We start from the raw sequence: 13,399 nt of genomic DNA, 5'->3' as shown, positions 1-13,399 counted from the left end.
GAGGAACAACATGTTGCAAATTAAACTATATAAAAAAAGGATTATTGACAAGGTGAATCAAGCATTGATTTTCCCAAATGGATCCACTTTACTGCAGAGAGGTTGAGTGTTCTGGGTTTTTTTTTTTTTCTTGGAGCCGAAGCCACAAAACTAAAGCAGATGTTGACAATGACAAGTTCTATGCAACACAAAATTCAGTTTGATGTGACAGTGCTGCCTCTCAGCATGCACAGATAAAATGCAGACAGGTTTGGAAGATCATCAATGTTCATTTGGACATGATGGCCCTGCAAGAGAATGTCAGAGTGACCTCTTCTGGAGAAAACAGGAAGTGCATGTCCTGCTAGAAAAAGAGTTTTTAATGTCCATGACACAATTTGAAATTGTTGACTTTTTTGTCCATATGTCCACAATTTTTCAGCACAGGGTATGAATACATTGCCCCATATAAGAACCATGTGGATGGGAGCCTCAGTAATGTTAAAAATACATCAGTGCAATATGAATGAATAAATAAATAATGGATTTTGTAACTCCTTGTATTATTCTTAATTTGGGGAATAGGGAGTGGCTAGGTTTTGGAGCTACAGTTCCCCTTAATTTGGGGATTTGATGGACGTAAACAGGAAGTAGAAAGTTACCACGGAGTCAGTTAACTGTGGGCCAAGACTTGAAACCTGTCTTTATTTTTAAAGCGTATGTTAGTTTACGTTTAGCTAAAGTGGCATAATTTAAAGTATGCCGAATTAACTATTAGCGGTTCATGTTCGCGATGTATCAATGGACGTGCAAACAACTATCAGCAGAGCCCTCTAAAACTGAAGAAAACTTCAAAATGTGATTTTTCTCACGCAAGTTCTTGACTCATGAGGAGCGTCTCCTTCAGTGATTTCGAAGATGTTTTATAGATGTTTATTCGCGATGGACATCGGATATTATAACGGAGACGATGTCGTCGAGAAGTGTAAGTCACACTGAATCTAAAAATGTGTTTATTATGTCAGTGTGTTCAGATCTGACTGAATTATAAGTCTGAGAAATAGTAGTTTGGCGCTCTTATCTTGAACTACAGCCTATTCATTGATAATCTCTCAGTCCAAAGAGACAGGCGGTCTGTAACTGTAGCAAAGGAGCCGCAGCCTGGGGCCGTATAGCGCTGATGACAGGGTGGAGGCAGATTGGGAAGATGTCCCTTTAAAAAGCCACGTTTTAGCTATTAACATTATGATAAGAATTGAATTAAGTTAAGATAAGGCAACACTGTGCCATTGCTCATGGTAATGTGCTATTATCAAAAATGTTCTGCAAATAAAGCATGAAATGTAGGCTATATTAGGACAAGTTATATATCACCAATATTTGTTGCCCGTTTTTCTTTTCCCCTGGTTATTTGCATATGTGTGCTTTGTGTGTGTGCATACATGTTACTGTGCAAAAGTGAGACTGAATGAACAAAAGTGAAACTTAGTCTGTGTTAGTGTATATACAATAAATAGTAAATAAAAATTTGATACTAAATATTTTGGTCACCAGATGTAACCTAAAAAAGCACTGAAAGTATGCTCAATCATATTTTTAATAGACCTTCAATTAACACATTCATGATGATTTCTAAATGCTAAATAGAAATTCTTTTCAAAAACACACTTTTTTAAAAGCATAATGATACATCATTAAGTCTTAAAATAAAATCGTCGTTGAAATCACTGTAGATATGACAAAACGAAGCAGTGTTTTTCTTGCTTTCCTTTCATTTACCTTATGTTCCATCACAGACACAAGAACATAATTGCAAGAGGGATGACCAATCTATCCCAGCCTCACTTATGTATAATCGCAGTCCAAAATAATAGGATTTGAAGAAATTTCTCCCTGCTCACAAATGAGACCAACGTCATTCGCACCATCTGACAAACTCAGCTGATGTTTGCAGAGATGCACTTTGGATGTTTAGTGCTGTACCACGCTCACATTAGGAAGCTCAGCAGGGAGAGAGAGAGAGAGAGAGAGAGAGGGAGAGAGGGAGAGAGGGGGAGAGAGGGACCGGGGAAAATAAATGTATCTGCTCAGAGATTGGTTAATCCACTGTCTTCTTCCAGACAACCATGATAAGGTCATTAATGAATAAATTATCCAGTGAATGAATTATTGATGAGACTATGTTGGCAGTTGTGTGTACAGTGCTCTTGAGTGTATGGCCTGGTATTGGCATGCATGGCAAAGCTATGCACAATTAATGACAGGAATTAGTGAACCATGTGTTAGAAGCCTCAAAAAAAAACAAAAAACACCATAAGTATTTTGTTTGCAGAATTTCAGATGTGCTTAGCCAAAGTTCTTGATCACATTTGTTACTTTCAGTTGAGCAAGACCTTGATAACAACACTATAGAGGTGTGAACGCATATCTGGAGTTGAGTGAATGCTAAATTCCATTTTCATACAAAGTTTAATGTGTTTTTCTTTTCTTATACTTTTCCAATTTACTAGTTTAATCCTATCAACACGGAAAAAATACTGCTCACGTTAGTTTTTTTTTTGGTTGGAGTTGTGAAAGAGTTCAACAGTGGCAAATTCTGTGACAGCAGCTGATAATGTGTGTTCTCACAGTAGAAAGTTTGACTCACCGTGGCAACCAAGAGCATCCGTATCAGTGATCCAGCATGCACAGTGTGAGGACGCTGGAATGGTCCCAGCTAAAAGAAATCCAGCCATTATTCATGTGAAGCCTTGCCCCTGTTACAGTATGCTGTGAAAAAAAGAGTCTGTCAGATATTCAAACAACATTCAAACCTTTCCTCAGGTTCTGTGGCCCTGGTGTCTCACCTGCAAACAGTGCAGCTCGTTAGTGGTAAAATCACCGGAGAACAGAGTCACGGAGCTAAGCAAATTATTTTTTGAAAAATAATTGCCCAGTGATCTTTGAAAACACTTATGGCTGATCTGAAAGTATCTCCGCAATCCTCAAAATCGCTTCTAATCATCTTGATAATAAAGATATTCATAGTATTGCGTAGAAAAAAGATTTTTAACCCATTTCCCAAGTTGCAATTATACTTCCTAATGAAATGCAAATTAGACTGTATATGCTTTCTTGCTCATAAATCATATCAACAATATAACTGATTCATAAATTTTATATGTAATTTCTGGTTAACATGTATGTTTGGATTTAGAAATAAGGTTAAAAATACCTTGGGATTAAGGTTAACAATACCTTTTTTTGCATTGTTTTTTTCTGCAGACTAAAAGAGGAGAGCAAATGAGGACTGAGGAGATGCCTTCACAACAGGAGTAAGTGTTGCTAAACGACCTTCCTCGTTTTCCAAAGACTGTCAGGTCATTTTTCAGAAATTAAGATGCTTAACTCTGTGACTTGAATGCAAAGTGAAGGTAGAAGCACAAACCAGTTCAAGAGCAGAGTGTGTCATTTTTTCCGTCTGCTTTCAGGGGCTGGAATAATTTGGTACGGTTTCACATTCAAACAATTGTATTTATGATAGTGTATTTTGCAACCGTAAATAACATCTCGTATAAATCACACGAAATATCACAATGTGCTATTTATCTTTCAAGTATCTGCGAGTGCTGGAGTCAGCCCAGTATATGTAAAGCTTGGCATTTAAAGACCACAGCTTTACACATCTGTTTGCAATTTAAGATGCCTAATGTCCCTGATACACAGCTTTGAATAGAGATCTCATTTTTCACACTGATCCGTATGTATAGTATGATTATCCCACTGTTTCTAAAGCTACATCACCTTTTTATATCACATTTTTATATTGAGCAAAATGTCTTAATGCAATGTTTTATTGAACTGGATGGTTGCTCCACCACATATTCAATTCTGCATCTGTTTGTACACATCCACCAGTAATTCAACAGGACAGATTTGGTATCTTGGGGAATCTTGAGCTCTTTTAATGAAGTTATGAGGGCTTAAATAATGATCGGCTGCATAACAACTGAATCATCACCGGGTTGAGGGTCTGTAGGTTGAAGAGATCAACCCATGCTGGATTGTTGTCATATATACTGACAACAATGCAAATGCTGCTAACAAGCAGATGTGTTTGTGCACTGCTCTCTATAATGCACGCTCTTTCAGAGCTGGCCTTGCAGACTCAGTAGCCTTCAGGCCGATGTACTGTATGTGAGCTTCTCCATCAAAATGAAGTGTGTTTTTGATCTCTGCCTGGGTTTATTCATGGTCACAGCCACAGTTCAGCAGCCCCCGTGCTGCAGCGCAGTCAGAGGGCCAAGTCCTTGATCCCCGGCCGTGACCCCTGTCAGAGAACTGGGTCCTTCATCCCCGGTGACAGCCGAAGGGAGCGTTACTACAAACCAGTGCCTCTCACCACTTGGATAATGAAAATAAGGGGCTGTGACATACCTCTCTAAAATATTTGCCATTGGAATATTTTGTTCCTGTCTGTCTCCATAAAGGCAGTTTTTCCATGATTCAGGCCGAACAAGCTTGTTTAACCTTTATCGCCGCACACTCCTGAGTTTATCTGGAGGTCTTGAAAGCGATTCAAAAGACCAAAGATGGCCTAATCTTCTTAACACGTAGAGAAGGGTGTAATCCTTAAAACATGACAACGACCAAAATTGAAGTTATGAGATTTTAGCAGGATGACATTTTTTTTTTTCATCCTGCACTCTTTCCTTCAGACGGATACACAGGCACTCTTTTTTTATCTTTAAAACTTTAATAAGCTACTTTGTGGTGTCCTTTGAGAGCTGTCCTCTGCAATTCCTGCAGTATTAGAGTTAGTGAGCGAATGCGACAGGGGATAAAACCTGCCTGTTGGACGTATTCAGTCCCAAGATTACAGAGGATCTAAGCAAAGGAGCAGCTGATGAAATCTTGTCCTCGAAGTGTGGACTTAATGGTCTTTTAGTCTATTAATAAGCCTAATTTTCAGCAAATGAGTTTTTTAAAAAACTGCCAGTAGGGAGAGAATTTTACTGTTTTTAATACAAATTAATTTAGTTTTAATAGTTTTTCAAGAATGTAATTTTCTTGAATTCTGCATAATGAATTGCTTAATTCTGCCCCAATATACAGACAGTAATGTCCAGAAAATTCCCAGTACCCAAAAGAAAAAAGTTTGTAAGTCTGAATATGACCCTAAGTGTGATCAGAATATTGTCCCACTGTTGTTGTTTAAAAGCCGATGACTGACAGAAAAATAATTTGGAAACTGTGAGTAATGTCAGAAGAAAAAGCTTTTAATTCTGCTCTTGAGTGTTTAAATCAAAAGTTTCTTCTCAATAAATGTTGGAGGCAAGTTAATAATTGTTTGGGATTTTTCATTAGTTTTTATTTGACTTTACTTTTTCAATTTCTATTGAATAATTATTCGTTTTTAAAGCAGGTTTGCTGGTTTAGTTTAGTTTTCTTTTTTTAATGCTTAGTCTTTATTAAGTTTTTATTTGTTTCAGTGTCAGTTTTAGAGTTTTTTTTTGTAATATGAGGTATTTGTCTGGGGCGAGATTCAAAAGGGTCAGAAAAAGGATTGTGTAATAAAAACTCAACAAAACACCACAACCTTTTCACTCAGGAGAGATGAACAACCACCCACAAAAGACAACAATAAAAGATGTGTGTTAGTCAGGGTGTTTGTGTCATTAACCAGAAAAATGTAACCGGACACAACAACAACAACAACAACAACAACAGAACATAAAACGTAGCTATAGAAACAAATATGTAAAGAGTCGACACAAGATGCAGCCTGATGTGTGAAATGTGTGTGATTCTGCTCCTGAGGTGAGAGGCAGGTCGAGTCAGTCTGAGAGAAAAAAAAACATGAAAAAACTCCAAAACCCAGCAATTACTACTCGTCCCATTTGACTCAAAATGAACTCATCAACGAACTGGACTGCCCAGCGTGAGTCATACAGGGGCTGCAGCTCTACTGCACATCACTGCAGTTAATTAACAATAAAATACTAACATGTTGTATTTATCATTAACACAGTGAATGTTTTGGACACTCGAAGTGCATATGTACTGGTCGTGCACTGGGAGCCAATCAGATGGTAAAGATGCTGCTGCATCTGGCACAGCTAAAAAATGGGAAGATAGATTCCATATCCATGTAAAATACAGGGCTCATGTATGAAATAAGTAGACAAAGACGAAAACTAAAGATATTTTCTTTTTACTTTTAGTTTTTTTCAGTTATAAACACACAATACATTTTCAGTTAGTTTTCTTTTTTTCTTTTTTTTATAAAGCCTCATGTTTTTATTTTTATTTCACTCGACAAAATTATTTTGTTAGTTTTAGATAACCTTGGTTGGAGGAAAAAAAAATATTGATTTGCACACTGAAGTAATCTGAAGATGTTTAACTGACAAACTGCAGGGAAAGAGACGGCAGGTTGCTGTGTTGTTCCAACTCTGCACTCAGCTTCTTTCTATCTCCCATCTCTATCTCGACACACATAAAGATGAACATGGACACACACACACCCGCGCACGGCCATCTTGATGAAAATTCATCTGTGAAAACAGGAAGTTATTACCTGTGTCTCTATCCCTGCCCGAGGCCTGCCCCTTTATAAATCTACAAATCTGCTTCTCAGCTGCCAAAGTAGAAAAAGTAACATCTTCAATCTTCTACCCAGCTGTTTTAACATCGAGAAGCTGTGGTGTCAGTCTTGTCACAACCTTGTCTAAATTGCCTGTTAACAATTGTAGAGTAGATCCTTGTCAAACCAAATCCAACCACAGCTATCACACAGAAGAAAAAACAACTGCATTTTCTCCAGTGTGCACTGATCAAACCTCCTCTGACAGATGTCACCTCTGTTGCACTCTCTCTGCCTGATCCTCACCAAGCCCCTGTCCCCTCTGAAGCTCCGGCACCTTGATCATCAGCCCACACAAGACACTGGCGCTGCCTCCACAGAGGTACACCGGAGAGGAAAATGACTGCCTGCCCGCAAAGTACTGCATCTCTGCTGGAGGTGAGGGAGGTGAAAGAGAGAGAGGGAGCGAGAGAGAGAGAGAGAGAGAGAGAGAGAGAGCAAGGAAAGGAAAGAAGAAGGAGAACAATGTTAATGTTCTTACCCAATCACCGACCAGATCCCGGTTAAGACCTCTCTTTCTGTTAAAGAAGTCTTTTGTGGAATCGTGACAAAGGTGCAGAAGCGAGCCTTTGTCTGAAAACAAAGAGGAGTGTGTTTGTGTGCAAGAGAGAGCCTGCCATTGTGGTTTTCTGTTTGTGTGTGTGTGTGTGTGCAAGGACCCAAGTGCGTGCACATCTGAGAGCCAGATAGCATGTGTTGGTTTGAGAAACTGCTTGTCTGAGTGTGAGGGAAGTGTGTGTAACAGATGCAAGCTCTGTATGCGAGCGAGCAGTTGACCGACTGTGTGCGACTGTCTCCTTCATTTTCATTGTGCTGACGATTGGGTTGAGGGGGGAGAAAAAATGAGATGGCCTCTGCTCATCTGTAAAATTCACTAATGATCTCACGTGTGCACATGCACGTGCACCAAGTGTGAAACGCACTCACACACACACACACACACACACACACACACACACACACACACACACACACACACACACACACACAGAAAATGTCACTCCCATGTCACCCCCACCTTGTTGCCCCTGTCTACAGCCCAGCATCTCAAGGAAAAAAACAGAGCGAGACATCAGAGAGACTACCGTCACTGCCTATATGAAAATACACTCAGACAGACACACACACACACACGTACACACACACACACACACACACAAACAGAACGACAGAGACAGAGTGAAAAATCAGCGTCTACAGCTTCCTAGCTAATGGAAATCCGACCCAGCAGATGCGTCCTGTTGGAAGAACACATGGAGTGTGAAACAGGCTTATGTACGCTTACAGGTAGTGAACCAGCAGCCACAGTCTGTGCAGCCACCAGAGGATACAGTAGGTGTGTGCGAGTGTGTGTGTGTTCATGAGCTGGACCCGTGTGTGTCAACACTCAATGAGACTCAAATTAGTGAATGACCTAAAAAAAATTGGAAAGAAACTATATCCAGACACGGTTAAGCATGCAGGACATTGTAGCATCATCCAGACTGAATTCAGGGAAGCTACTTGTAAACACAGATACTTAATTATACAGCAGCCATCAGCCTGAAGAAAAACAAATTAAAGGAGTGCAAATAGAAAGGAGGAGTTCGCCAAGCGTCCCCATACTACCCCATGCAAAGACATACAGTTTAATTCTAGGGTAATATTCTACTGAAATTGGGATGGTGCTTTGTAAAACAGAGGGCATGAAGAAGAGATGATGAGGCGAGAAAGTGTTTGCAAAAAGTGAAAAATAACTGCAGGACGGGGGAAGAGAGGTGAAGTCACTGGAGAAAGAGGAGGGGGAGTGAGAAAATCACACACCAGAAGAGGTGACTGTCATGAGAGCAATCCTGCGATGCTGAAGGAGGAAACAAAGGTAGCAGACTTAAACTAGGGACAGGGATAAGTGGGACAGATGGGTGGCTTGTGAATAGATAAACAGTCTCTGTCTGGAAAGCAGGCTCCCCAAACTGCATGGACTTCATCTGAATTGCCCCTGCACTGCACCCAAAATAGAGCCCCCCCAAGTATTTCTTGCTGCATTTTTCATTTTTAATATTTGCATTCAGCTCTTCTGCAGTGATCCATATTGGCACCTGAAACAAACAAATAAATAAACCAATAAAGAAAACAGGTTAAAACAGACAAAAAAAAATAAAAATTAAAAATTAAAAATTAAAAAAAACAAAAAAACACCCAGTTGTTTAGGTGCTGTGCTCTGTATGAACCCATGCATGGATGGCTCCATGTTATTCCGCTTCAGCACCCTCTTAGAAAGTCCCCGAGTGCGCATGCCCGGCTAGAGCGCACTACAGCAGACAGGGGGCGTCAACATGGCGCTCTCTCCTCGACGACCGCACTGACTGCAACCTGCCAATGAGAGAGAGAGAGAGAGAGAGAGAGGGGGGGAGAGAGACAGAGAGAGAGAGAGAGGGGGAGAGAGAAGCGTAGGCTACCGTTCTGTCAAACCTCCATCCTTTTTTTTCCAGCCCTATGAATCCCTACATATTTTCAGGTGGATAGGGTGAATTCAGAGGAATTTTATTATTATTTTTTTAAACACAGTTCTCCCTTGTTTTCCCTGCGCATCGGATGGTTTTTGTGCAGCAGCAGCAGCAGCAGCAGCAGCAGCAGACGCCCGAGCTTGTAGAGCAGGTGTGAGAGACAGCGGCGACCGCTCCTCTCCTCCCTGTTTCCGAGGGGAAATGTCGAGCGAGAAGCCGGTTTCAGCACCGCCGGGCTCCGCTTCTTCGCTCACGGACACAGACCGAGACTCCCACCCTCCGCCGGGCTCCTCCGCGCAGCAGGTCGCCGCGGGCGCAAGCTCCAGCGCCACCGGGGAAAGGATGGTGTCTGCAGCCGGCTCTATGGTCCTCCCGGCCGGCGTGATCAACCCCGCTGTCCCGATCAGGAATATCCAGATGAAATTCGCCGTCTTGGTGGGCCTGATCCAGGTCGGGGAGGTTAGCAACAGGGACATCGTGGAGACCGTGCTGAACCTGGTGAGTGGAAACGGGACACAGCGGGTTAGAAAACAGAAAGGCAGCCATGGAGCGCAGCAGAATCACTGCGCCCTAACCCGCTATGTTTTATTTACGATGTCTCACTCCCCTGCTTGTGTGGCTTTCAGGGGATGATGTCATTTGTTTGTTCGTAGGATGGATGTGGATGAGATGCAGATATATATATATATATATATATTAAAAAAAAGGGAAACAAATGTGAGGCCGCATGTTGGAGAATAAATAAAGCTGTAATATTGTGAAGCCGCTGAGGAGCTGAATGAAGCATGTGACCCCCACCAAGGCATGGAGGGTAATCTCAACCACCAGCCATTGTTGACTAAATGACCCGTTTGCGGTGCAACAAGGAAGAAGGCATTCGCAGTGAAACTGTGGAGGGTAGGAGAAAGTGTATGCAGGCTGTTCTCCTGACCCCGACATGTACCCCGGAGTGATGCATGGGCAGCTCGTATCAAACGGCGAATGCGTTCAATGTTGCGCCACAAGAGCCAAACAGGATAAATTCATTTCCCCCGTAATGAGCGACACGGAGCAGGCACACACTCGAGTCGAGCACCGAAACAAAATTAATTCAACACGGACAAAGGCCGACTAGCATTATGCTATCAGTCGACATATGTATGTGTATGAGAATGGCTCAAAATGATGCACAGGCCTATTGTTGAAGGCAGGGCCCCTGCATCCTGTGCGCAGAGCAGTGATGTATAGGCGGCTGTGACACGGTTATCGGCTTGTATTGTGTGTGTGTGTGTGTGTGTGTGTGTGTGTGTGTGTGTGTGTGTGTGCCTCAAACTGCGATTGTTTAATTTATGGATCAGATATAGGTTGCCAGCCAACCCCCCCCCCCATCCACTCTCCTCCCCTCTTCCATCTTTACTCCTCCATCGGTGCTTGTGTCGGCGACGCTGTGGGCCTAACCTACACAACACATCAGGAGATTTAATCCAGCTGGGGGGGGGGGGGGGGTTTGACATGACTGGTGTTTCCCGTTACGAAACTGATGAGCAAAATGTACAGCAGACGTGGGTCTGGAGGACTAATGCGCTAGGTGGATATAGGACGTGTGTGTGTGTGTGTGTGTGTGTGCTGGATGCTGCCAGGCTGTTTTCCCTCCTCCATGCATCAGGCGATGGCGTGTACTGCATGGTATTACATATCTGCCATGAAGGGGGGGGTCTGGTGATTATTCATTTTCTTTTGAGGAAGAAGTGGAGTAATGTTGACATAATTTATAACCTCCCTCTAGTGCAGTGCTTTCTGGAGGTTAACTATTTCAGGGGTTTCATGGAGCCGGTGTGGCCTATTTACTCACAGGATGCTCGGAGCAGGACAGCCTACAGCTGGGCTAAACCATTTTCCTCTCAGTCAGACTGACGAGCCGTCCAGATTCAGGTCGCCTCTCATCACCCAATCGATTATTGGTACTACATGGAAGAGCGGGGAGGGGGGGGGGGGCTTTGCCGGCTCACTCCGACCTTGTCTCCTTCCCTTACAAAATCCCCCCCCACCCCCTTGGCTGCACTGGCTGATAACCATCCATCCTGTTCCACGGCCCTCTCCTTCACTCTGGAGGGGTTGAGAGGAGTGATGCTGCCTGCATAGACTGGCCTGGCAGGGCAGCGCCATGCATTTAAAAGCAGGTGGAGAGGAGGAGGAGGAGGAGGAGGAAAGGGGGGTTGAGGGAGGGTGGGGGAGGAGAAGAAAGAGAGAGTGGAGGAGGAGAGGTGGTAGGATGCTGCAGTGGCTATGTGCTCAGAAATCACCAGCTGATGCAGTGGAAGAGAGAAGGACTCTGGATTGGTCCACGGCAGATCAGTGAAAACTCATCAGAGCATTCAAGTGAAAAGTGCCTCATTTTACATAAATAGCTGCGTTTAGGCCCACGCTTTATCCGCGAATGTCGGACTGATATTAACACACAGAGGCCTGACACTTCTGACAAATTAAAGCAGTATGTGTTGGCATTATAAAGCTTTGCTTGCTAAATCCTGAATTGAACAATCAGTTCTGGTTGCAGGGCTGCCAATAGTTAAGCCTGTTAGGGAATTCTGTTGCCCAGCTCCTTAATTAAAAGAGTTGAAACAAAGAGGTGTGGAGGCAGGAAACCTCAGTGGTCATGCTGCTGGTACAATGAGTCCACTGTGACCCAAAAGCTGATCCATTATTCCAGTCAATGTGGGAGACCACAGCAGCCACATTCTCCATCCACCCTGGCCGTATTGATCAGATCCCGCTGCGGCTTGGTTGAACATATGGCTTGTCGGCTGCATCAGATACGGCCCCTGTTCTCTACGACGTGATTCTGTCCCTTGCCGGGTGATGAATTGTGCGGTCTGTGCAATGAAAGAGGAAGAAGAGGCGAGAGAGAGAGAGGACAATAAAAAAAAAAAAAATCAACTTGGGCCAGCTGTACTGATGCTGATACAGTGGCAAACAACAGAGCTCAATCAGTTTATCACTACTGCTGCCAGAGTAGGAACACGGGGCTGTGTTATTGTTCCTAATATTGTAATAATAGTATTTTTAAATAAAAGTGAACATGTAGATACAATGGAGGCAGTGCACACATCTAGAAACACATTTATTGTGTGTGTGTGTGTGGGTTGCTGGTGGCGAGGTGCTCAGCTATTACCATCAACAAGGCATCACAGTTGTCAAGGCAACACTGCTCTTTGACTGCCTGCCTCCAGACGCTCGACCACCTGGTGTTGCTTTCCACTTCCGGACTTCTGTCACAGTACTCTGCCTCAGCATCTCTCTCTGTCTCTCAGGCTCTTCCTCTGTCTGTCTGTCTCCCTCTGCGTGCTAATGTTTTTTTTTTTTGTTTTTTTTACGGCTTCAGGAAGTCGAGGAACTAAACGGCACCGGATAACCGGAGAGGGTGCAGCTTGATTTTTTTTTTTTTTTTTTAGCGGGGTCACCAGGGAATGAGCTTGGTTTGTGAGTAAATAGGTGACAAAGTGAAAGTGGAACCAATTTCAGGTGTCTAAGGTGAAGGGGCCACCGATCTTCCCAAATATACTCCCTGGTTCCCACGTCACTCCGAAATCTCCCGTAGGTGTTCATTTGGGTTGAGATGTTGAGGCTGGGAAGAGCTCGGCATATTCACATCGTTTTCATATTCATTAAACCATTAGGCAAGCCTCACATCTGCATCTGCATTTGTTTAATTTCTCTGCTCCTTTATTCGGGTTTTGTGCACGTGAATGTGTTTGTTTACATGAAGCTGTTGGGATACCACAGATATTAGAGATCAGTGCTTCCCAACCTGGGAATCAAGGCCCGTTCAAGGGGCTGTGAGATGAACCCTGAGGGGTCGCGACATGATTAATGAGACAGGAGAGCTGGGGAATTACTGAATATTTTTACATTTTCAGGCCTCAGATTAAGCAGATGAACAAAAATCTCTCTTTTTTTTTTGTTGATGTGGTAATAACCCATGCACATAATCAGCTGGCAATGATGGGACACTGCTTTGTGTCCACAGGCCAAAAAAAAGGTTTGGGTTCACTATTGTAGATGACACTTTACAGGACAGGATACTCTGTATTGTGATGACAGACCCATTCACTGCTTGTGTCAGCCACTTAACTGGTGGTTCTGTGGATTGAAACCCCAAATTATTCGAGTTAATGGTCAGGCTCTTCTACCCAAGGCTGTGGTTGTTTGCTTTGACATGTTGTGATGATGGATATTGGAGGGCGGAAGCCAGGTCAGGAGAGATGTTTGTTGACAGATGGAAGAGGGTTTTACGTGTGATCTGTCTATTTGAACTGTACTGTCATATCTG

At 43.0% G+C, this 13,399-nt stretch overlaps 1 protein-coding gene across 17 annotated transcripts in view; it reads left to right on the top strand.

The window, feature by feature from the left end:
* The first annotated feature begins 8,992 nt into the window (after window positions 1–8,992).
* nbeaa (neurobeachin a) overlaps window positions 8,993–13,399 on the top strand; it is a 91,839-nt gene continuing 87,432 nt past the window's right edge. For 10 of the 17 annotated variants that reach the window (XM_071505969.1, XM_071505960.1, XM_071505971.1 and 7 more), the window contains exon 1: window positions 8,994–9,588. In XM_071505969.1, the coding sequence (XP_071362070.1) occupies window positions 9,292–9,588 (297 nt within the window). In that variant the 5' untranslated portion in view covers window positions 8,994–9,291. Of the gene's footprint in view, window positions 9,589–13,399 lie in introns of all 17 variants that reach the window. The other 7 variants (XM_071505972.1, XM_071505970.1, XM_071505964.1 and 4 more) reach the window with 2 other exon arrangements.

This window comes from Trachinotus anak, unplaced genomic scaffold, assembly GCF_046630095.1.
Source record: "Trachinotus anak isolate AG129_WGS33_773 ecotype Australia unplaced genomic scaffold, CSIRO_AGI_Tana_v1 ptg000020l, whole genome shotgun sequence".
Classification (NCBI taxonomy): domain Eukaryota; kingdom Metazoa; phylum Chordata; class Actinopteri; order Carangiformes; family Carangidae; genus Trachinotus; species Trachinotus anak.
The sequence above is the reverse complement of the archived record's forward strand: the minus strand, read 5'-3'. Positions and strand labels throughout refer to the sequence as shown.